Genomic DNA, 23032 nt, shown 5'->3' with positions numbered 1-23032 from the left:
GCTCCGTGTGCCCGGGACGGCACCGCCTGCGGGCGCAGAAATCAGCCGCGCCGCCGCGCGCTAATAATGCGGACTGAAAGAGCAGGCGACATTCACACCAAGGCGGCGAATCTTGGTGATAATATCCAGTGAGTTCCAAGTTTGGAGGTTATTTTGAGATACAATGAATAAAGTGCCTAACTTTGCTCTTGCCAGCAGTTTGAGCGTTGACTGTAGCTTGGAGGATCAATTTAGTAGTCCTAGGTCCGTGCAGAAAGTGCCCGGGGATGGCGGTGAAGCCTGGAGCATGGGGTGACATGAGGTAAAGTGCAGCATTCTCCATGTAGGCAGGACCGAGGGCAGGAACCCGCGCTGAGACCTGCTGTGCCTGCCTTTGGCTGGGAATGACCGGAGGCGTGACGGGGTCTTACACTCAGGCCATTTGTGGGAGCTAGCAAGTAAAGACACAGGCCCTGGCTGAGTAGGTGCTTCCCACTGACATGAGGAAATCTTAATTTCACAGTGCCAGGGTGAGACCTGGAAGGTCGCTTGGAAAGTCCGGTCACTCATGCTCAAGAACAGGTGAATTAGAAGTAGCTGGGGTAGAGGCAGGAGGAGGAGAGAGATTCCTGTTGAGATCAGAACAGCAAGGGAGTTCAGCAGGCTGAAAATCCAGAGGAGGTTTGTAACCTCAGGGGGGGCTGGAACAGCCTTCAAAAATGAGAATACCAAGGAAACTCCTAACAAAAAGAGAAAGATGGAAGCAATCCTTTTAGCAGGGCCTGTTGCAATAGGACAGGGGGAATTTAAACTAAAAGAGGGCTGATTAGAGTTAAAAGGAAGAAGTTTTTTACACTAACAGTGGTAAAAGCCTGGAACGGGTTGACCAGAGAGGTAGGAGATGCCCCATCCCTGGAAACATTCAAGGTCAGATTGGACTTGGGGTCTGGACAACCTGGCCAAGCGGGAGCTGTCCCTGCTCACTGCAGGGGGTTGGACTAGCTGACCTTCAAAGGTCCCTTCCAACCCAAATCATTCCATGATTCTATAACAGTGTTAGGACAGAACCATGGTTTATAATTGATGGAGGTATTTTTCTGACATGGTTGCCCAACACAGTCACGTTTCCTTGGAGCACTGTGTTTGGCCGGCACAATGTGTTGTTTGTTGCAGTTCACAATAATTGTCACTTTATCAGAGCCAGGCCCTGCAAGAATATCATTTTGTGGGGACTTAGGTCTGTGTCTTTAGGAGAACAGTGGGACTGTGTAGAAAATTATATACTACCAAACTATTTTTATGAAAGGGGAGAAAATGTTAAGAGGACATGCCTTAGGGCAGGTCTCTTAGAGCCTCAGGGCTATGATTTAGCAATTCCCCCAGTTACTTAGGTGATACTCATTTGTGTAGAAGGTGTGGTTGATTCTGTTTGCAGTTAGCTGGAAGCTTTCTGCCTCACCACAGACACAACTTCCATTTTCACAAGTGGAATGAAGAACAGTAAATGAAAATAAAGGATATTTATGGAGTAACTTCTCTCATAACAGATTATCATGAAACTGGCTCTTAAAGAATGCTTCAATCAAAAAGAAAATTAGAAAGCCCACCTGGCATTTGCTGTGGTCAAACAGAGGGACCAACATGTCATTCAGTCAAATGAGACCTCGAACATCACAGGTGAGAGTTTTTGTACTTTTCCATAAAGATTTTTTAGATTTCACAAATAAAAATAAAAATTTATTAAAGTAAGGTTCTAGAAGACCTGAGAAAGAAAAAAAATTTGTTTTTAAAATAGTATATATAGAAAGAATTATTTTCTAGTTAATATTAAGTCACTCAACACTTGCAGAAATATTTAATATAGCTTATTTACATGACTTCTAGTTATAGGGAGGTGTATCATCATTGTCAATACTATCTGATTTTTACTAGACCTGAAAATTAGTAGTGCAACAACTACCACAAGTCCAAACACAGTCTAAATGAACCTTGCTCAGAGCCAACTTAGTTATTCTTTTTACAGACATTAGCAGGAGCATTTTTGTGTTTCCAAGGTAGCTAATATTATTAACAACAGTCAGAAACATTTTGAATTTTTTTTTCCTTGATGACAAGATCAAGTTGTGGTGCTGTTTAAATCAAGCTTTCAGGGCTTTGCATTTTTTATGAGATGAACAAAGGTAGGATTTCAGCTAAGGGATTCTCGTAGTCATGACACTCTCCAGAGTATCAACTGTTTTTGGTAAGATCTCTCCATTGCTGTCACAGTGATACACAGCAGTAGCACAGGCTCTCTATTATCTCACTTCCATTGTGGAGCTTGTTCTAATGTGAGTTATTTTGATGCTGTCAGCTGGCATTCAGTCACAAATTGCTCTGCTGTCACTGTTCTCACTATCTAGTCATCACTGTGAGACAGGGCCTCACTGTTCTAGTCCCTGTGCTGATATCAAAGGAACCATTCCTGCCTACACAAACTAGAAGTCCACCTATACAAAACAAAGTGTATAGGAAGAGGATTGTAATATATTTACATCTGTTCCTTTTTTTAGCTGGTGGAGCTTCATGTTTTTTATGTCCCAGCAGAAGTGTGGAACTTCAAGCTGAATACAGTTCCTGTAGCTCTTACTAGCAAATTCATCTCAGCTGGATTTATAAGGTGAGTGCAGTCTTAGGTTTCATGTATGTGGTAGGTCCTTCACACTGTCCTTCAGTCTTTCAGTCCAACTGTTGCTCTAGAGAGCACAGTTACATCTGTCAGCAGAAACGTGATGCCTAATTAAATTTCTGGAGCGTGAGTGGTGACCATAACTAACGTTATGTTCATTTGTACTGTATTGGGCTTAGCTCCCTTAGCCCATGGTGTGGACCACTGAAAAGCACTTCCAGAGCAGTGCTAGTATTTCTGCAGAATAATTTATATTGTAAAATCATATCTTTCTGTCTCCTTGAGACTGATTATCAAAAGCTGGAATTCTTTTGGGCAAGGGGTCAGCTTTGAGACAGTGGCTTGGTGAAGACAGGATAGCCTGTCAGTTCCCAGGAGCAGGGATATAACGATCTGAGTCCTCTCAGTCCAGAGAAAGAGCTGAAGCCTTGTTTCTCAAGGGGAAGCATTACAGCCCATGAACCAGCAGCATTTCCTCTTTCTTCTTGAGCAGTGAAAGGCTGTGCACAGCACCATGTGCTATGTGTGCTCTCAGGTAGCTGTTTAAAGGACTTAGTGAAGGAATACCCTGGTTCCCAGTCCTAGGCTCAAATCTGGCACAGAGAGTTGCATTTTTAATCTTTCCTAACTTTGAAAGTTTTATTTATACTCCTAAACACTTTACTCTCAAAATCTGTGTGTATCTGGTGTGGTAAGAAGTTGTAGATCAAGTAATGTAAAGATGTGTATTGAAACGGAGCTTTTACATGCACCTTGTCTACACCTGTGCAAAACCTGTCAATTCAGCTTAAACTGTAGGGAATAGAGGTTTTAATTAATTTAAATTGAGTCTTGTATTATCCACTTAAGACAATATACAGTGTAGCTGAAAAGACTGACAGTGGTCAGGTATGAGCATGTAGTGCAGAATATATTCATTCTCACAGCTGCTTTTGTTGAAAGGCTGCTCAAAACCAGACAAAAAAAGTGCATATACCCATTTTGTTTGCTGCTCTAGTCAGCAGCAGAGGTGCAGAACACATGTCTGAAGTGGTAACTTCATTTCATGTCATGGACATCTGTCACTGCCCTATAATATCTAGTGCAAATTTATTTCACTGAGGCATCAAATTAAATTAGGATCCTCACTGATTTCAGTGGGTTTATATTTGCCTGGGTATTGTTTCTTGCTAATGACTCTTAGATACTTGCTAATTAATTATTCTATGGGTACTATGCAATGCTGCAGTACATTAGTATTAACAATAACTTGTACCTGGCCAGTGAATCACTGTGTTTAAAAACAAAAAATATTTTTAAAATCTTCTTCTATTATAATCCAGGAGAGGGAATGGCAGCCTTGCTGGTACTCCTGTGGCTTGGATGTTGTTCGTAGTTCTGTTGCTCAGTCATCTTGACAATCCTAATACTGTCTGAGTCAGCCTTACAAAGGATTCCTAGGTCAAAGTACAGGCCACTTCCATTAGCTGTGAAATTAGAGGAAGATATTAAGAGTGTAATTGTCTATGGCCCTGAGTTCTTGCTCCCATGAACTTGATTTCTCAGCCTCTGTGAGCTTTTTTTTTTTAATTCCTCGTTCCTCACCACAGAAGTTAACTTGTATTATTTCTGGATGAGATGGCTGCAATGAACTCTTTTAAAGTTACAATGAACTCTTTTAAAAAATTACTTTTAAAGGGACACCCTGAAGGTAGTGACTCATACGTGACTGTTTTCTGCCAGCCAGTGGCAGCAAGTGACAGATTAGTATTTTTGTATTTTCCTAGCAGCTGCACTGGCAAATAATTTTTAGATAATTTTCTGCTGAATATCTCAGGATCTGGGTACCTAGATACTTTTCTCCCATTATGCATTGTAGTTACTTAGATGTTTTCCCTGCTGTTCATAAATGCCTTAGTTTTAGGTTTGCTTGCTGGTTTGGACAGGCCTTATCAGTGAAGGGTGTGCAGTGTTAAAATTGCCTCTGAAACAGCTTGCATTTATTTGGTTTCAGAAGACCACTCAAGGGGCATATCTCCTCTGAGACATCAGCTTGAAGAAATTATTGTAAATGAGAGATATTTGAATTACAGATCATCCATGTGCTCACATAAGTCATGTAAGGATGTGTGTTGATATAGGTATCCATCATCCACATTTGTCTTTATACATTTAAAACAAAGGATGTTAAGGACAGTATCTGCAGCAAATGTGGGCGAAATGATGGCTGGGGAAGAAATAAGCAGGAGCCAAATGTACAGGAACTATGTCATGTGGCCTAGATGTGTCCTCTCTGCAGACTTTTCTCTGCTCCATGCCTGTGCTCCAGGGCAGTTTTATGGTCTTAAGAAGGATCCTCTAAGTCCAGGGTGTTTGAAATAATACAAGGGAAGCACTGTAGCCCACTGAAGTATTGTGTTCCCGAGATGAAAATGACTGGTTTTGTTATGTACTTGAGGTGTGAACTGAAGGCCTATAGGGCTGCTTGCCAGTGCAAACAAACCTTGACAGGTTAATGCTGAAGACCTGTTCAAATGGAAGACATGGCAGGTTCTTGACTATACAGTTTGCTGAGAAAGACATGTGCTGTCCCCCAAGCTATGTCTGTGCATTGCTGGAGGAGTGAGAGCTGCCTGGGCCAGAATCATCCTACCACTTAATCAGCGTGTGTGATTAACAGTCTTGGGCCTGAATTTGTTCTCTGGTTTCTCTTATATGGCAGCAGAGGACAATTAGCATTGCTTATGCTGTGCTGCAGAGCTTTGGTGTGCCTCTGGCATATTTGGATTTATCGTGCAGAGATGCTTTTTATTCTCTAGTCATTTTTCTACTGAGCTCATTACTTTAATATTTGCATACTTTCAAGTAGTACATTAAATGATGCAATTCATATTTGTGTCAGCATTCTCATCCTCAAATCACAGTGGAAATGTTCACACTGCAGTGTTTGGTTTTTATTTAAAATACATTTGCATACACACATGCACACACCCAACTATAAATTTGTGTTGGAGAAGACAAAAGCAAAGGAATGTGCCTGCTGCTTAAAGTGGACAGTGATGAAGGCTCCTCTGGCCCTGGGTGCTTGAAGGGAATGTTCAACAGTCCTGAACCAGCCCCATGACACTTTGTCACTTATATGGAAGCACACAACTGTAGGTTCCAATGTTGTTGTTATTCATCTGCAGATGAGCAACAGCATTCGGAAGAAGTAACTTTCAAATTTTGTCTGCTTCCATATTCTCCCTCTGTATGAGGCTTATAGAATGTGATTATTGCTAGTTAATGCTATGACAGCCCTTACAGTGCAGTGTTCTGACTGCCACGCCAAGGTTCTCTGACCTACGTGTGGCTGGGTTCAGTTCTAGGACATAGCTCCCAGTTTTGGTCATTCTGTCTGTGCAAGCCAGCACGTATAGAGCATTATCTTCCCCCTCCTACTAACTAGCCATCATTATTTGATCTTACAGATGTATTAATGAATGACAACATTCTAGGGTGTCTCCTCACATCACATTAAGAGTGCTGCGGGAGAAGCTTGGAGAATACCTGGGTGGAGTGACAGTTGCAGATAAATTCAAATTTTTAAAATGCATTGGGAAAAAGCTAGTAGTGGTAAGTTAATATTTTATTTTTTTCTTGAGCACTCTTCTGTTTTATAATGTAAAGGAGATATTTCATTCCTGTAGATGAGATAATATCACATAAAGTAGAGATAACTTTAGGACCACTGTTAGCACTTCTTTTAAACATGCTGCAGCATAAGCTCTTGTCAGAGCACATCTACTTCCCCAAGTGCAAAGGCACAGCTGGACAGTTATATTAGCAATACCCTTTAAAGCAACAGGTGTAATTAGTTGCCATCCAGTGAAAAGATGCTAGTATTGATAAGTCCATGGATTAAATATGATAAATCTGGTTACATTACAAAAAACCCCAAACTCATAAGTTCATTATTACCTGCACATGGTTGGGAATATGGCAGTTGATGAATTAGCAATGGAAGCTCAGTCAGAGTTCCTCTAATGGCTGCTGCTGTGACCTGCCCAAAAGCATTTAAGAATCATTCTCTGAATGGAAACTTCTCTGGATTTTCCACTGTTTAGTCCAATAATATAGCCTGAGATGTAAGTAATAAAACCCCTGCATGGGTGAATCATAACTGTTCCTCACATTGATTCTATATATATATATATATATCTTACAAATTATAGTTTAAGATTAAATAAACTTGAAAATAAGTCCAACTGACAGTTTGTTGATGTAATACACAAAGATTTAAGTAATTTTTGTAAGTATAGAGTACTTTTTCCATGTCTCATTTCACCTGTTTCTCATGGATTTGGAAATTAACTACAAGCAGGAAGTTTGGTGCCATTCTTTATTTCATTTCTAGTTGAATTATCACTAAAATAGTGATAATTCTCTCACAGAAGACTAGAATAAATACTAAGTAATATGCTAAAACTAGGTGGAAAAACTAGGTGAAAAGAAACTTAAAAGACTGTGATACAATCTAAATTGGAAAGTATGCTTATGTTTTCAATGAATTCAGGTCTTTTTAACTGGATGATGATAATAAGTAAGATGGTGTATTTTCTTCCCCACATAGTTTGGAGATAAATGGAGAAATTTTCCTGCCTCCTTTATAATGTCAGCAAATGAATAAAATGTTTTATGTTAATAGAGAATTAAAGATACTGGTAATCTACATGAAGATTTAGAGACAAATTAAAGGTACAGTTTTGCTTTGAGGTGTTTACTGTTGCTTGATGTTTAACTTTATAACAAAGTGTAAAGCAATAAACCAACTGGTTTATTTGTTGTTTAGGGTCATGGTAACCTCACTGAATTACATCTCCATGATTAAATATTTGTTGAGTGTTCTCTCTCTCAGTCTTCTGTTTCACAACTCTAACAATGTAAGCAGAACTAAGAGCTGTGCTCTATTTGCAAGCAAGGGTCTTTTAAATGAAAAGACAAACATAAACCAAAGTCATGTTCATTAGCTCTTCCTTTTTTGCATGTAACCTGCGTGTTTAATTCAATACAATGATTTAGATGTAAGTTCAGATTTCTTTTCTTTTCCTTACATTGGAACACATCTTTCAAATACACATCGACTATTTTAGACTTTGTTTTTAGGACAACTGTTGAAATGTGGAAGTGTATGTCACAAAGAATATGAAGGAAAATGATAAATACAAGAAGATGGAGGATAATATTAGATTTTTTTCCATATACATTAAATATTTTGCAGTTCTGTATTATGTGAATAGAGAAAATTAGGTGAGACTCAACATTTCTGTCCAGATTCAGCTTGAAGCAACTTTTGATAAAGAAAGTTGAAAATGTTCTTTTCCTGTGACTGTTGGATAAGATCCTTTGAACCATAAGAGAAAGGGTAAAGGATAAAAAAAAATATTCAGTATATGCATGTAATCTTGTGGGTCTGATTAAGATTTTGAAAAACAGACAAAGTTTCAGAACTATGTCAGAAAATACAATTGTATTCTAAGATTATTTTTCCCCATAAGGTGACTAGAGATTATAGTGCTGGTTATGAAAAAATACAGTATGTAAAAATGTCAGTAGAATATATATGTCACATGCAACATAATGGATAAAAGAAGTATTGTATTTTTTATGTTTCCGTATTTTATCTTCCGAGGTGAAAGCAAAGCAGGAAACAGAGCTGGAACTGAAGTCATTTGCTCCTCCTTATGTAAGTATTGAATGGTTGTAAGGTACCTTTTCAGAAACTTTACATTGCACCTTGTCTCTTTTGTCCTGTCTGATGAATATGCTGTGTATTTTCAGGCACTTTATCCTGAATTGTATTTATTACCTGGAGTGGGGTATTTTGAAGATGTTTATCCATTACCATCATCGACTCAACAAAAACATCACTTTATTGAAGAAGCTAATAGGTTTGGTCTTGGATCAAGATTATCCAGTCTTTCCCAACAGAAACCTGAAAAAAGCAAGCCATTTTTAGAAAGTGTACAAAGCAGGTGTCAGGTAGAAAATCTGGAAGTGCCCAGTCCTGTGGAATGGGGTGAGAAAGAACCTGTTCCAGTTTCGCACACAAACAATAAGCAAGACAATAACAACAGGATTCAAGAAAACCAGTTTGGAGAAAAAGGTAAGCTTAACCAGTGTAGTGAAGGAGGATGATGAATGAGAGGAAAAATAAATATTACGGTTAACATTTGCAATAAAATAATATCTGTTTCATATTATCAATTATTATGCAGATCAAAGTGGATCTGATGGACCTTTCTTCACACCAAGTCAATCAGATCCTGCAGATCAGGAGTCTGGAAAGTGTGACCTGGTGTTACAGAGCTCTGAGCAGAATCATCTCAGCCAAGATCAAGAAGACTGTGATGCTCCTAAGTGGAATGACAAAGCCAAAGGAACTGCTCTTACTCATGTAAACCATGGTGATGAACAAGGCCAGGATAACCAAAGACCCCAAAATCACATTAGATATCAAAAGGGTACAAATGTTTATTGTTGTCTTTTTGCTAAAGCAAGAGTTCTAGAAAGCTAGAAAAGTAAAGCTAAGTTTTAAGAAATCTGTAATTAAAGTGTGAGCTGGAATAGCACTATCAGAACAATATTCTGTTTTTAAAATAATGATCATATCTTTCAAAGAGATGTAGTTTTACCTTGTAAGTCCTTCATTATCACTGTGTGCTGGTATAGTCCTTCATTATCACTGTGTGCTCTTCTATAGTTGATACATATGTCTAATCACAAGAATTAGTCAGATACAAATTCTTATAACAAAAATACCCTTTTTTTTTCTTTATTTCTTTCTTCCGTTATTCATGGAACATTTCCAAATCATAGAGATAACACCACTTGCTGTGTTGATTCACTGAATTTCCAATATAGGTTGGAAAGTCCAGTCATTGACAGTCAAACCAACCTGATTTTTGCAAGTGTAATCTATATATTTTTGTCATCACTATCCTGTCACAGAACTAACAAACATAGAAAATAGTGAGCACCAAAAAGAAACCAAATTAAGAAGAAACAGAACACAGGATGCTGAAATTTTTAAAATAATGGAAGACCAAACTACAGATTATGTCCACAAAAAACAAAGGTTAGCAAATAATGAATCTTCTAAAATAATGGATAATATTAATTCACCAATACAGACTTACTTAACAGACTTTAAATAAATTAAAGGAGGGAAAAAACATTTCATTCAGTGAATTTTCACTTGCTTTTTGGATTTTACCTTAGCTTGCAGCAAAACAGAACTAAGAAGACTAGAGCTGATCTTGGTGAAAAACTGGATAATCAGGTATGTTTTTCAAGGTAACACTCCTAGTAATCTTGAGCAATAGATATAGTCCTCCACCTAGAAACAGTCTAATTTTGTAAGACAGGTGACTCATTATAAGTAGGAAAGATTTGAGAATAATTGAGAAAAGTTAATTCGTGCACTGCTACTTAGCAGATTTTCTAGTGAATATTAACTATATTTCTAAACAATTGAAATTTGCAATTACAAATTCTAGTTTAGAAATCGGCAGTTTTTGATTTCATAATCAATGAATCAGGTGGCTCTTTTAAGGCCCTGAGTTCCTGGTCTTGCATGGGAATGTCAATAAATTGTGGGGTTATGGACATGGACAAGAACAGTTAGCAATAATCTATGGTTTTGTCTGTATGTTCTCTGTGATGTAAGTGTTCAGTGTTCTCATTTTGTTTGCAGAAGTCCAGCTGTTTGTAATTTAGTAATCATTCTGGTAACAGAATAAAAAAGCCTACCTGCAGAATTCAAATTCAGCCCTCCCATTCACTCAGGCCACTTTCAGGGCATATGTCTAATGTAAATATTCAGGATTATGGTTGTGTACTTATAGTTGTGTCTTTTGACTCTAGGCAGATGAAAACAAGCAAAATCATCTTACTTGTCCAAAAGAGTATATTTCACCTCTTAGTCCACCTTTTTTGGCACTTACTGTAAATCCAGTTCAAGTTCCTGTAATTCAGGCAGCAAGTGAGTACATGATTCCAAGAAATTGCAAGGAAGTTAACATTTAATCAAGACTGAAGAGTCAATGAAGATGTAAACACCTACTTTATGAAAGAATTTGTACATACATTCATTGTCAGTATTGTTATGAATTTTAATTTATGGTTAGAAAATTCCAGGTATTTATGATTGCGTGGGCTGTCCTTGAACTTGGCAGGTTCCCAGCACTAGAAAACCCAGCTTGTGGAGTTGTGGATTGAAGGAGAAAAGGAGGGAGATCAGATGAAATACTGCAGGCTTAAGTGAGAATGTAGCAAAGAAAACCACAAGTAGTGTTGCTGAGGAGGAGGATAGTGAGAAGTTGTGTTTGGCCTCTTGTTGCAGACTAGTGAAAGTCTGAGATATTGTCCTGCCAGCTGGACATCGGCAAGAGTTTGCAATGTATGGAGTGAATATATTTCTTGATTACATAGTTTTAGTGATACATTGTCTAAACATATAGAAGGATGTTTGTCTGTGTGTATGTGTGTGAATGCCTGGATGTGTGCTAGATTTCTCCCTTTTTCTAAAGCACCAGCCATTTTGAAAAGTTAGATTTAAATGAAACTCGATTAAAATGAAGTTGTTTCTACTGCTTGTTCTGACAGAGCTTTTGGCATAATTTGTGATGAGTGCATTACAAAAATCTTGACTGATCTTTTGTACTTAGAGTATTCAGATGCTTGCAAAATAGAATTGTAATATCTTTAGAAAACAGGATGGCAGAACAATTGCAACAAATGAAGAAAGACAGAAGGCACATGGAAAAATCTAGAGAAGAGCTGATCAAAAAAGCTAAAGGGCTGCTGGAACAAAATAAGCTGAGGAGATACCATGGTACACTTTTAATTTATTTTGGAATTTGGAGTGATTGAGAAATTACACTGAAACCAATGGGAAAATATTTGTCTCCTTGTCAGTGAGCTTAATTACAGAGAGAGCAGTTTGCTAAACAATAGCTCCAAGAAGACTCATTTTGTGTAATAGCATGCTAGAAAAATTCAAGGTTGCAGTGTTTCCTTCCACTTTTTTTTTGGTGGTATAATTTATAAAGTTAAGATTATTCTGGCTTTCATAAACTATTCAAGTTGTGTCTCATATACGTGCAGTGTTCAGAGAGCTACTGCAGACTGCTTCTCTCTGAGGCCCAGGGCAGCTGACATATTCTAATCCTGCCTTTAGCTGGTGCTTACAGAGGCTTGTACTGTGTTGATAGAGCTTCAGGTAAATTGCAGCATAATAATTTTTGTTCTTCCCATTCTCATGGTATTCAGCTTACGACATGGAAGTTACAAGCCTGTTGTGACAAGCTTGACAAAGCTTGGTTTTTAACAAGGTGAAATCTCATTAAAATCTCACACAAATTTTCTTTGTTAAATTATTTTCAAGTTTATATTAAAGCTATCTTCCCTAATTCACATCCTGGTTATACAGAGATGAGATTTAATCATTTTGATGTTTTGAGATCTTTCTCTTTTTGCTTAAAAATCGCTAAGTCATTAGGAATCTTAAATATTACTTGTAGATCATTGAAAAGATACATCAAGCCAATTCTTTCAGTTATTCTCTAAGAACATGGCTGCACTGCACTCCACAGCATGGGGAAGCTGTATTTAAAAAACCCCAAACTTGGGTACTTGAAGAACTCTGTAGTAGCATGGAGCTGCAATGCAAGCTAGAGATAAGCCCTAAATGGCTCCTGCATTGTCTTAAATTATGTTATCCAGTTAGGTAAAATAAAGAATGTTTCACAAGGATTCAAACAGCTTCTGCAGGTTCTTTAAGAAGTGTCTGTACCTCTGAATTTTTTTTTCTCAGACCTGTAGAGTTTCATAAGCAAGGGCACGTAGCAAGCATGTTTCTTTACAAGGTACTAAGGAAAGAGCATTTTCTGCAGGAACAGCCATCCAGTCTGTATTTGATATCCTCCTAAGGCTGCCATGCTGGCAGGCACTCTCAGTTACATGGTGTAGAGTCCTCCAACAGCCAAGTTCTTTTGGGTAAGTTTCAGTCATCCTGGTTCCATAAAATATGCCTCGAAAGAAGGGATTCATTTAAGACACTGCAGGTATGCAGTGGCCATAGATTGCCACAATGCATACAGGGGTACTTATGTGCCAGCTCTTGACAGCACATTAACAACATGGGAGGAATCATAGTGAAGTGTAAACTGTTTCCCATAATTTGGGATGTCAGTATAAAATGAAGCTGTTCAAAATCTCTGGCCATGAAAAGCATAAATTTTGCCTAAATCTCCAATGCTACATTTTCTGCTACAGTAGAGCTATGGAATTCAGACTTTGCTGGGCATACCAGTCTTCACCAGCCAGGAGTACTTAAACATGCAGCAGAACCTGCAGAACAGCCAGGCTGAATAAAACGTGGGGTTTGAACCCTGTGTTTTATCTCACTGGACAGATAGAGCCTTTTGTTGCAGATGTTTGTGTGAAAATTCAGTTGCATTTACGGTGAATGTAATTTTGATGAAGATTTTTTCACTAAATGTTTATTTTAAAGAAACCTACTGCCATGTTTCAATGTGTACATTGGCCAGCTGAAGCTTGTGAGGTGAGCTGGTCGTGACTGTCTTCAGCAGACCTTATGGTAAGATGAACAAGAGTTAACACACTATTTATTACTGTTTTCCTGTGCAGTTCGTGAGGAATGGAAAAAGAAGTACTTTGAAACTAAGAAAGCTACAGTTTCACTGGAGGACACTTTAAATAAACTGCGACAAGATTTAGAGCTTTACCACCAGAAATTGCTCTTGCAGTTGGAAGCCAGAGCTAGCCGACAACGACCACACAATACAACAAACTCCAAGGTACTTGCTTGTATTATTTATTATCTATTTTTACACAGTCTGAGGGGTTTTTGTATAAAATATAAAGTAAAGAAGCAAATTTATCACCAACCTATGACTTGTAAACTAGCTTTAGCTCAGTGATTTGAGGGACAGAATTTCTTCAGCCCATTTGTCTCAAAAAGACTGCAGACGTGCTTGAGTCTGAGCACTTGTTTCTTTCTGCTTTCTGTTGGTACCTTTTTGTAACAATATCACCTTCTGTTCAGTATAGTTAATGAATAGTTCAGCTCTACTTTGTTCCCATCATCCCAAATATCATACACGGAAGTAATGAATGTTTGGAGGACAAGAAATGTATCTGTAGCTTTTGAAGTCGTTGTACTTCAACTACTGTGCAACTGTGCATTTCATAGGAAGTTCAGAGAGGGATTAAAAAAGAAAAAATAAAAGAAAAAGGGGAAACACCCTTTCCAACAGTTGTCTGCTAATTTTCTAAATGCATTAATGGAAGCAAGTCTGTTGGCAAAACTGAAGCTAGTCTAGGAAGAATAAATGTCCCCTTCTTGCATCTGAAAGGTGCATGTATGTACAATCTAAGAGTGTACATTATATACAAATGTGTATTATTTGAGCTATCTTGAAATATCTACAAAATAAAAATATGAATAGGGTTGACATTGCATTACTGGCTATGTTCAGACACGTTATTGTTCCTTGTGAGGGGCATATCAGGGGTGGGGTTTTTTAGGTCTCCCTAACTGGGCACAAAGAGGCCTTATATGAAGGGATATGCACAAGGTAACATTCCTACAGCAGTTCTGCACTGGCCAGCACCCAGAGAAGGTAGCCAGGATTTAATGAGCTGTTAGGCTGAGCACAAGGGTGCTCCCCACCCCTCATGAGCAATGTGCTGGCCAGGCAGGCATCAGGCAGGTGGGAAAGCAGGGGAGTTGGAAACAGGTTAGAGGATTGCTTCTGAGTAGTGAAGTAGCACCCAATGAGGGAAGAGATGCACTAATGCTGCACTTCAAGTTTTGTTGTTGTTTCACACAGAATTACACAATCATCCAGATTGCTACAGTGCAGCATGAACTCGATCAGCTGAGGAAGAAGCTAGATGATACAAAAATGAAACTCATAATAGAAATTAAGGTACTTTGCCTTTTAATTAGAACAGTCAAAATGTGACAATATGTTAAAAAAAAATTAGAACTTACCAATTACTGGATTACATTTGCTGAAATATAATAAATATTTAAATATGTATTATGTTATACTTTAATATATAATATTATATTTTATATATTTTAAATAAATAAATATTATTTTAAATAATATAAAATATAGTAAATATTTGCTAAACAGTTCTTGTTTTACACTGTTAGTTTTAAGGTGTTAGGTGTTGTAACTTCATCACTCGAGCCAAATTACCCCAGAACACCAGATATCAGATGATTTGGAATGTAAGGCATCCAAACAACTTAGATACTCAATGTACTATATCATCTAACATTCATAATCTTGTTCATAAAATTCCCATTTCATTCAAAAGGTAATTGAAGAAATATACCTGGTGTGGTGAGGCATTGATCAGTAATAAATAGACCATGGCAAAAGAAAAAAAATTGTTTAAAGGGAAAAAACCCAACCACCCAACCCCCCCCAAAAAAATAAACCCTATCCAAGCAGATGGCAAACCTCTCCATCAGCTTTATTCCATATCAGTGCTGCCTGTGACACTTTCTGGAAGGAAGATGTAGTATAGGCCTTCACACTGGATAGCTTTCCAGCTCTGAAATAGGAGTGTTCTACATCACAGAGATTGCCCATACCCCTGTTTACTGGGTACTCCAGGGTGAGTGTATTCATTATGACTTCTCCATTGTCTAGCAACGAGTGGAAAGAACAATTAACTTTGCAGTTGTCTCAAAAACATCAAGGCAAAGTACAGAACAAAGAAGTGCTAGAACTATGCTATCTAATTTAAAATTTTACATGTCTAAGATGAAAGATGTATCCTGTATTCAGCCATCCTGTATAAAATATCAGTCTTAGTTATATAAACCTATATGCATGTCAGCTCCAAATAAAGCTTCCTTAAATTGCCATCCCTTAAATTATGGGTTCTTTCACAGATGAGAAAGCAGGCAGCATCTGACTTACGAGCACTGAGAGCGGAACTGACACAGAAGAAGATTCATTCAGCTTTAATTCTCCAGTCCAGAAAATCAGGAATTTAAGAAGATGACGTGACTAACATCTGTAAAGTCTACAGCAGCTCTCTAGTGTATATAGAAGAGAATTTCAGAGCATTTGTTTGTATGTTCTTGAAGGTATTTTGTAAAAAGACATCAACTATATAAATGTTGTGGTAATGCAGCTCACTTCTTTTTAAATCTCACTTACTGTAAGATTAGTCAGCTCCTTAAACATACAGTTCAAGCTAGTAATGTGTCTAAAACTAAGCTGTTATTTTTAAAGTGCAGATTAGTTAATTGTGTAACATCCTAGTGGTATGCTGATGTTCTTTGATTAACTACATAGCTACTAAGCAAATAAACCTAAAATCCATAACCTCCTGTTCTTTTCAGGCACACACACTACATTTTTGAGAAATTATTAAAATACAGTTTCTCTAGAATTACAGCAACAGTAATCCTTTCTTTAGATATTTACTGGAATATGTTTTTGGCATTATAAGTATGCCTATCTATAAATTAGCAATGTATCATTACTGTATTACTATGAAGCATAAACAAAATCTCAGATAATCTCACTTTATTTCATATCTAGCTGGTTTTGTTCCCTCTCTTATTAGGAAAGCCACTTGGACATTAACTGTCTTCTGTAGTTTGAAAGCTTGCCTGAAGGCTTTCTTGTGGACCAGTATAATGATGATCCTGGTCCAATTTACACTCTTGCATATTCTGTCTTCCTCAATTCCAAGGTTATGCATGTGCTGAGATTAACAATTCTCTGAAAGAGGAATCAGAAACCTCTTCATAGGAATTTTTTTCTAGATTTTTGTATTTGCCTCTTTGCAAACCAGGTGTTATTATATTAAGCAGAAGAATAACATGCTAGGAATTAATCTCAGCTAAAAGGCTGTCAAGGCTGTATTTATTACTGGAAGTGAAACACTCATGGGAAATAAGTTATAGGATAAGAAAATTATGCAGCTCTCAAAAGAACTTAGAAATGTCTTGAGTCGAACCACCCATTATCCAATTTATTTTCTAAAAAATAGGACTTAACAAAGATTTTAATGCCAAAGGATTAAATAAATTATTAAAACTACACCCACTTTTGCTCAATTCAGGGTTGAAGCTCACATTTTCTATTTCAGAATTGTGTCTTATTTAAGATACAAGAGCAGGCTACGAGCTACTGGAAAATCAGAACCTAAATTTAAAATATGTTATCAATTCATGATTCTTGACTGCTACAGGAAAGAGAGTTTTATTATTGTCATCTCACCCTAGTTAGGATTTTGCAGGTCACATACTCACTCCAGAAGACTCTTTCAGCATATTCAGCAAATATCCATTTCACAGTACTTAAGCATATAGGTAGTAATACACATTTTGAAGTACATATATGTGTGTAGATACATATATATATATATCTACATCTATTATATATAAAATTTAGAACTTTCTCTTAATCCTTACAGACCAGGGTTCTAGTGAAAAGCCTTCTGATTTGTCAAGGGAATTTTTTTAGTTTCTGCAAGAGCAGTAGGCTTCACCTTCTGCTTTCCATCACCTGTAGTATCAAGCAGACAACTCAGATGAAGTCTCCAAGTCTTTTCTGCAGTAGCCATTATGGTAGTGCTGCCATACTATGGTAACTCTTTAGCAAGTGAAAAACCCCAACCAATTAAACAAAAAACCCAAAAACCGTCCAACCAAATCAAACCAAAAAACCCACCAAACCCACAAATTACTACATCTACCTAATTAAATACATTTTTAAATTAATGGAGTCACTTAAGCAGGGCCCAGTTGCACTTTAATTTGGTTGTGAAAGAGTTCTGGGAAGCAGACAAGGAGTGTGGGCTGTAAGCTGTAGAACAAGTAAAGCACAGACAGGAGCCATTGTTTACAAGCCTTACCAAGAGCAGCATTTTATTTAAGAAAAATATCCTGTAAACACCATCCAATCTTTACATCACTGTGGATATTTTAAAAAGTTAAAAAATTTCTTTAGGCAAATGATTTTATGAAAATATGAACTAGAAAGAAAACATAATCTCCTATTATCCCAAAGGCAACACCCCATAAAAACAAAAAGCAGGCTACTGAATGAATCTTAGGGTGTGTGGAAAAATAGATATGTAGTTCACTAAGCTTCTAGTTTTCAGAAAGTAGTTTGAAATGGAAGGAAACATCATCCAAGCCCTCTCCATATTAATGCTTCCTCTTCAAGCTAAGGCCAGAGGTTATTGGCTTTTGAAACTATGGAATTATGTGATACATAAGCACAGTGAAAATGGAGTTTATTAAATATTCCTTTCTAACAACAAATTTGATGTAAATCTTAGCAGCAACTACTTCATGTTATGTAATTTTTTCAGTCCAAAAAATCTTTTAATCTAGAAGAGTAACCAAGCTGCATGTAATCAACAATCTGTTTACCCAGTATTCTGATTTAATCTGATTCTAAAGTGACTTAGCTAAAGTATTGGTTGGGTTGGGAAGTCAGAAGGCTGGGACTGCACCATGTAACACAGGAATAAATATTTGCTACATCTGGCAGCTTTAGCAAAGCATCATTATGAGACCACCCCTGTAAATCCATCAATTGGTCTTGTTACCAGATACATGCTGGGTTCAAGCATTATAAAACTTTCAGAAACTGTGAAAAGACAAGCAGTCTTAAAAAAACCCTACTGATAAAGCAACACTGGAATTTTCTGAATAATGAAAACACAGCTTTGCATATAAAATAACAAGATTAATTTGCCTAGTTTTTAAAGTTTTTGTAATCACAGTATATTTATATAAATTCAAAATCTGTGAAAGTGTCAGACAAAATAAAAAATGACCAATTTTCATAATTCTAAATCAAGGGTTTGCATAGTTCCTATGGTGTCAGAGCTTGCCACATTGCTTGAGTTTGTTGTTCTGCTACAGCTTCCCTGGAATAGTCAAGACTATTTCCATTCCACATTCCAATGCCCCTTAAACCTCGATTCTTCACATATGCTGCCTTTAGAGAAATGCTGCGAGGGTCATCAAACCATACTTGGTGGAATTGACCAAGAGAATCCTAGAAAAACATTTAAACACTGGTGTCAGTAAACCAATTTTCTGTTGAACACAGTTAAAAGTACAACTAAAAACTGAGATATACAAGCTAGGTAGATTTACATAATATTTGCCTGATTTATCAATTCTTTGTCACACAGGAAAATTAAAAATTCTAAGCCAAATACTTGGATATTTTTTAATTGTAGAATGTAACTTATAAAACAGTGACACAATTTAACTGAAGTTATATGAAAAGACTTAGCTAATTTGTATCTTTTAAAATATAGATAAAATTTCAGATACAGTATCTAAGCCAACAGGTGAATTTAGTTAGAGGTTGTGGGGTTTTTAAAGCAATAAACAGTTTTAGAGGAGGTTATAAAATTTTATCAAGGTTATGCTGCTTTTACCTTGTCATTGCTTACAACATCTTTTAATCATCTACATGTGAAACTTAAATATTGTCTAAAGAAACAAGACAAAATAGATACACTGTGGTGTTCTTGTCAGCACAGTCATTTATGGACTCTTCCACTGTGTCCATGTAGAAAAAAAATGCAGAAGAGAAAATGCATGCAAGGCACTGAGCTAGAAAATCTTAAGAGCATCTCAGAATCTTTTTTAGTTCAAATTATTGATCAACTCATGAAAATAACTATAAAAGTGAAGGACAGAGCTATAGGATGTTTTTGTGCCAAAATGTTTGTTTTGACATGATACAGTATCTCAAGAAGACTGCAAAGTGATAAAGATCTTTATTACTCCTGTAGCCTTCAGGCACTGCACCCCTCTCTCAGACTAGGAATTCAAGACAAAGAATTCCAGCAATCCTTTACAAAAAAAAAAAAAAAAAAGAAAGAAAAGTAGAAAACACAAAAGGAAGAATCTAATCCTGATAACTTTATAGCCAAAGATCTATGGTTCATAAATGCTTACTCCGCACCAGGTGTCTTGGAAAAAGACTCTTACCTTGTACTCATAAAATGGAGCCTTCTGTAGCTCATCCCACAGCACCCCTGAGAGAGAACTGTTCACCTGCTTCATGATGGTTGCATAGGGGACCTGGCTCCCTGCAGCATCACTGCAAGGAGCCCCTCGGAAAGGCACTTTGGGAAGGGAGCAAACATGATCCTGAACAGAAAAGCAGAAGGCATGAGTTTCATGTTAGATATACTGAACTCCAGAATAGAAGTACAGCCAAGAACAATTCACAAAAGGCATTAAGGCCTCAAAAAAACCAAATTTCCAAGCAACTCCAGAAGATACTATTTGTAGAGAAAAGTAAATTAAAAGAGCTACATTTTTGTTACTCTGCAGTAATATGGGATTGAATGGATATCATTCAGCTTATATAGTTGTCTTATCTTTTCCACCTTTAATTGGCCCTTACATTTTTCATAATATTTGAGACCTCATAAACTGCTATGCTCTAACAGTCATAGTTTGCTATGGTTTGTTGCACCTGTCTTTAAGCAGTGGTGTTGAGAAGGCACATACGAGTGTTGTAGGACTTTTGGACATTCTCTCTTCTCATACAGATAACATTTATAGCTCCTTAGTCAAATACAGTGCTTGGATATCATGGGGTCCATGCTGCCTAAGGAGCTACAATGCCTTGTCTGGTAACACACTGCTCATCAGTTATCAGCCAAGCAAAAGTTTCTGTTTTGTGTCCCAGCTTTATGCTCTTATCCATCAGACCACAGTATTTCCTAGTCCAGAAACAAGATTACCAAAATCTAGTTGCATCTTTCCTAGGAAAAAATTAACAGTATGATTACAAACAAATAATCTTCACCTTACCGTGGATAAGTTTTGGCAGACATAGTCATAGCCATACCAGGGGACACCCATCACAAGCTTCTTAGGATCAATGCCCATGGCAATGTACTCTTCATATCCTAGTTTTGATGGAAATAAAAATTAACATGCATTATTTACTTTTTCTATGCTTTTTATTTTTACAACTAATCTAGAGACAGAACCACTACAGAACTTGCATGATCCCCAGCCACAGGCCAAGGTGCAAGCTGTCCTTTGCCTTCAACTGCACTCTCCAGTGAATAAGAGGCTTGCTCTACTGAGATCCCAGTATCTGCTCTAGTTGCTCACACTTTAAACCATCTGCCCTGAGCAGAGGTTCACAAAGATGAGAGAAATGTTTCAGGTTCTTTGCAATCCCAGGCAGACACCATTGCTCTGGCTGCCATTTCTCATTCTAAAAGAGTTCTTCACACTTGTGATATTACTCTACAAGTAACAACACACAACTGCTAAAGGTCTGCCTGTAGTGTCATAAGGATCAGGGATACTATTTTCACATCAGGACAACACATACTTGAGCACAATCAATGCCTCACTGCAACAATAACAAAATAAACCTCTCTAAGAAAAAGCAATCGTTTCTATCTACTCATGTAAACAAATGGAAATGTTCTGACTCCTGGGGAGGTGTTTTGTCCTCACCAACCAAAGTCTGCAGGTAAGGAGCATTGGCTTTTGCAATACAGTCTGTCCAGATCTGGCTCTGTTCATCATATGACATCACAAATAAGAAGTCACAGGCATCTGCAATCCCAGTGTAGTTGTAGCACCTTTTATCTATGCATGCTGGAGACCAAGCCACATCAAATGTTACCTGAAGGAAAAATGCTCAACTTAGTATCAAATATGGTCCTTAGGTACCCTTGTTATCTCTTTAAAAAAAGAGCTGTAACTTTTAAAGACAGTATTTCCCAAATGGTGCAATTTAACACACTGTGGTAGTAATGAACTACAGGAAAAGCTGCTCATCTGATTAAACAAACAAGATAATAAAGTGAGTACCCCATTAGTGAATATATAGCACCAAAGAAATTAAAATATAATGTGAAAACCACCAAAAACATGAAGCATGATGCAAATCCTTAAAACTTTTTGATGGGTTTACCAAAGCACTGTCAAGCTCTTGCCCCAGAAGGCTGCATTTGCCCTACTTTCAACAATTCATTAAGCCACACTAAAAACCGAGGGCTCACACATGGCAGTAACAGTGTACCTACAAATCTCAGCAAAGCCCATCTCTCATTTAAATTCACACAGGTCAAAAAGAGTGATTCTTACAAGATCATATCACAGCTAGCATTCATAATTAAGCATTCACTAGAATATTATATTTAGATCTGCATAAACTTTTTCACATTCATATGCTAAACAGTACTGCCAAAAGTCCTTACATTTCATAAGCTTAAACTGAATGTTTGTACAAAGTACATTTTTATTACCTGTGATCCTGCTATTTCTCTGTGAAAAGCATCTGTAGTTTCTTTAACAAGCTCTGTCAATGCATAATACTCAGGGGAGGTTTCATTAACTTCTTGCTCTATATCTATGTTAATTCCATCCATATACTGTTTTTTTGCAAGGTCCAGCTGTTGGGATATCCATGCTGCTCTTTTAGCAGGATCAACAATTTCCTTAAGAGGTACATCACCTAGACAAGAGGCCTTCAAGAGTTAACATGCACTTGCACCACAGTAATAGTAAGGAGGAAAGGTTTGTCTTTAATTAACGAATAAATATAAACACAACATGAAAAATACCAATGCTGGTAAAATACAAAGGAGATAACTTTTTCCCCAAACATAATTTTGAGAAGCCACCCCAGAAGAGATTACCAAACTTCTTTGAGACAGTGGCATTAAAATCAAGTTCCTTTGGTTTTTCTATATTTTAGTCTTCTTACTTCTGTTTAATATTATTTTAGCCACTGTAAACTACCTTTCTGGAAATGAAAGTACTTTCAGCATTTCCACTGGTCATGTTTAGAGAAAAATACTTTTATGTTCAACCTTTGTTGCTTTCCACACTGTAGTCTTGGATTCTGTTTTTTCTTAACAGAGCCAAAAGGTAATTACAACACATAAGCTGTAATGGACTTTGTCTATCTAATCAGCATTTGTATCTGCACAGAGTTCCTGAGTATTCATGTTTTATAACTCAACCACTTCCTAATACAGACGGACTGATTTAAGTGCAAAATACCAAAAATTACTTAAAATCCCTTTCCTTACTTTGTCTTTTGGGTACTCCACATAAGATCCAGAATACAGACCCAAATAACTATCTTCTACAGGCTTTTTCTTTCCTCCTTCTTCCTCCATAGCAATGATGTTCCCTGTTAGAGAACTTTTATTAAGATGTCACTGGGATGGTTTTATAACTACTGTAGCAGAATCCACTGTTGGTTTCAATACCCTGCATATCAGCACATGCAAAATGTCAAAGTATTATAGTCCTGGGTTCATTGAAGCCTTATTAATTAATCCTCT

At 37.2% G+C, this 23032-nt stretch overlaps 2 protein-coding genes across 3 annotated transcripts in view; one reads left to right on the top strand and one right to left on the bottom strand.

Annotated features, from left to right (window-relative positions):
* The first annotated feature begins 51 nt into the window (after positions 1-51).
* On the top strand, positions 52-17369 carry SPATA1 (spermatogenesis associated 1). Of its 2 annotated transcripts, XM_069022992.1 has the most exons (14): positions 52-128; positions 1527-1656; positions 2532-2638; positions 6124-6241; positions 8298-8351; positions 8447-8771; positions 8884-9129; positions 9617-9743; positions 9887-9947; positions 10532-10649; positions 11376-11501; positions 13319-13488; positions 14524-14622; positions 15606-17369. In XM_069022992.1, exons 2-14 carry the CDS (start codon positions 1621-1623, stop codon positions 15708-15710), a joined length of 1692 nt encoding a protein of 563 aa, XP_068879093.1. In that variant the 5' UTR covers positions 52-128; positions 1527-1620; the 3' UTR covers positions 15711-17369. The 2 variants fall into 2 exon arrangements, with proteins under 2 accessions (XP_068879093.1, XP_068879094.1); XM_069022993.1 differs by lacking the exon at positions 14524-14622.
* A 198-nt stretch (positions 17370-17567) lies between these two features.
* The window catches only part of CTBS (chitobiase), a 6495-nt gene continuing 1030 nt past the window's right edge, over positions 17568-23032 (bottom strand). The window contains exons 3-7 of the mRNA XM_069022994.1: positions 21986-22194; positions 21189-21360; positions 20526-20623; positions 19692-19853; positions 17568-18741 (exon numbers count right to left, since the gene is read on the bottom strand). Of these exons, the coding sequence (XP_068879095.1) occupies positions 18556-18741; positions 19692-19853; positions 20526-20623; positions 21189-21360; positions 21986-22194 (827 nt within the window). The 3' untranslated portion in view covers positions 17568-18555. The remainder of the gene's footprint in view (positions 18742-19691; positions 19854-20525; positions 20624-21188; positions 21361-21985; positions 22195-23032) is intronic.

The sequence above is a fragment of the Aphelocoma coerulescens genome, chromosome 8 (assembly GCF_041296385.1).
Source record: "Aphelocoma coerulescens isolate FSJ_1873_10779 chromosome 8, UR_Acoe_1.0, whole genome shotgun sequence".
Lineage (NCBI taxonomy): Eukaryota > Metazoa > Chordata > Aves > Passeriformes > Corvidae > Aphelocoma > Aphelocoma coerulescens.
Note: the sequence above shows the minus strand (reverse complement) of the source record. Positions and strands in the feature narration are given on the sequence as shown.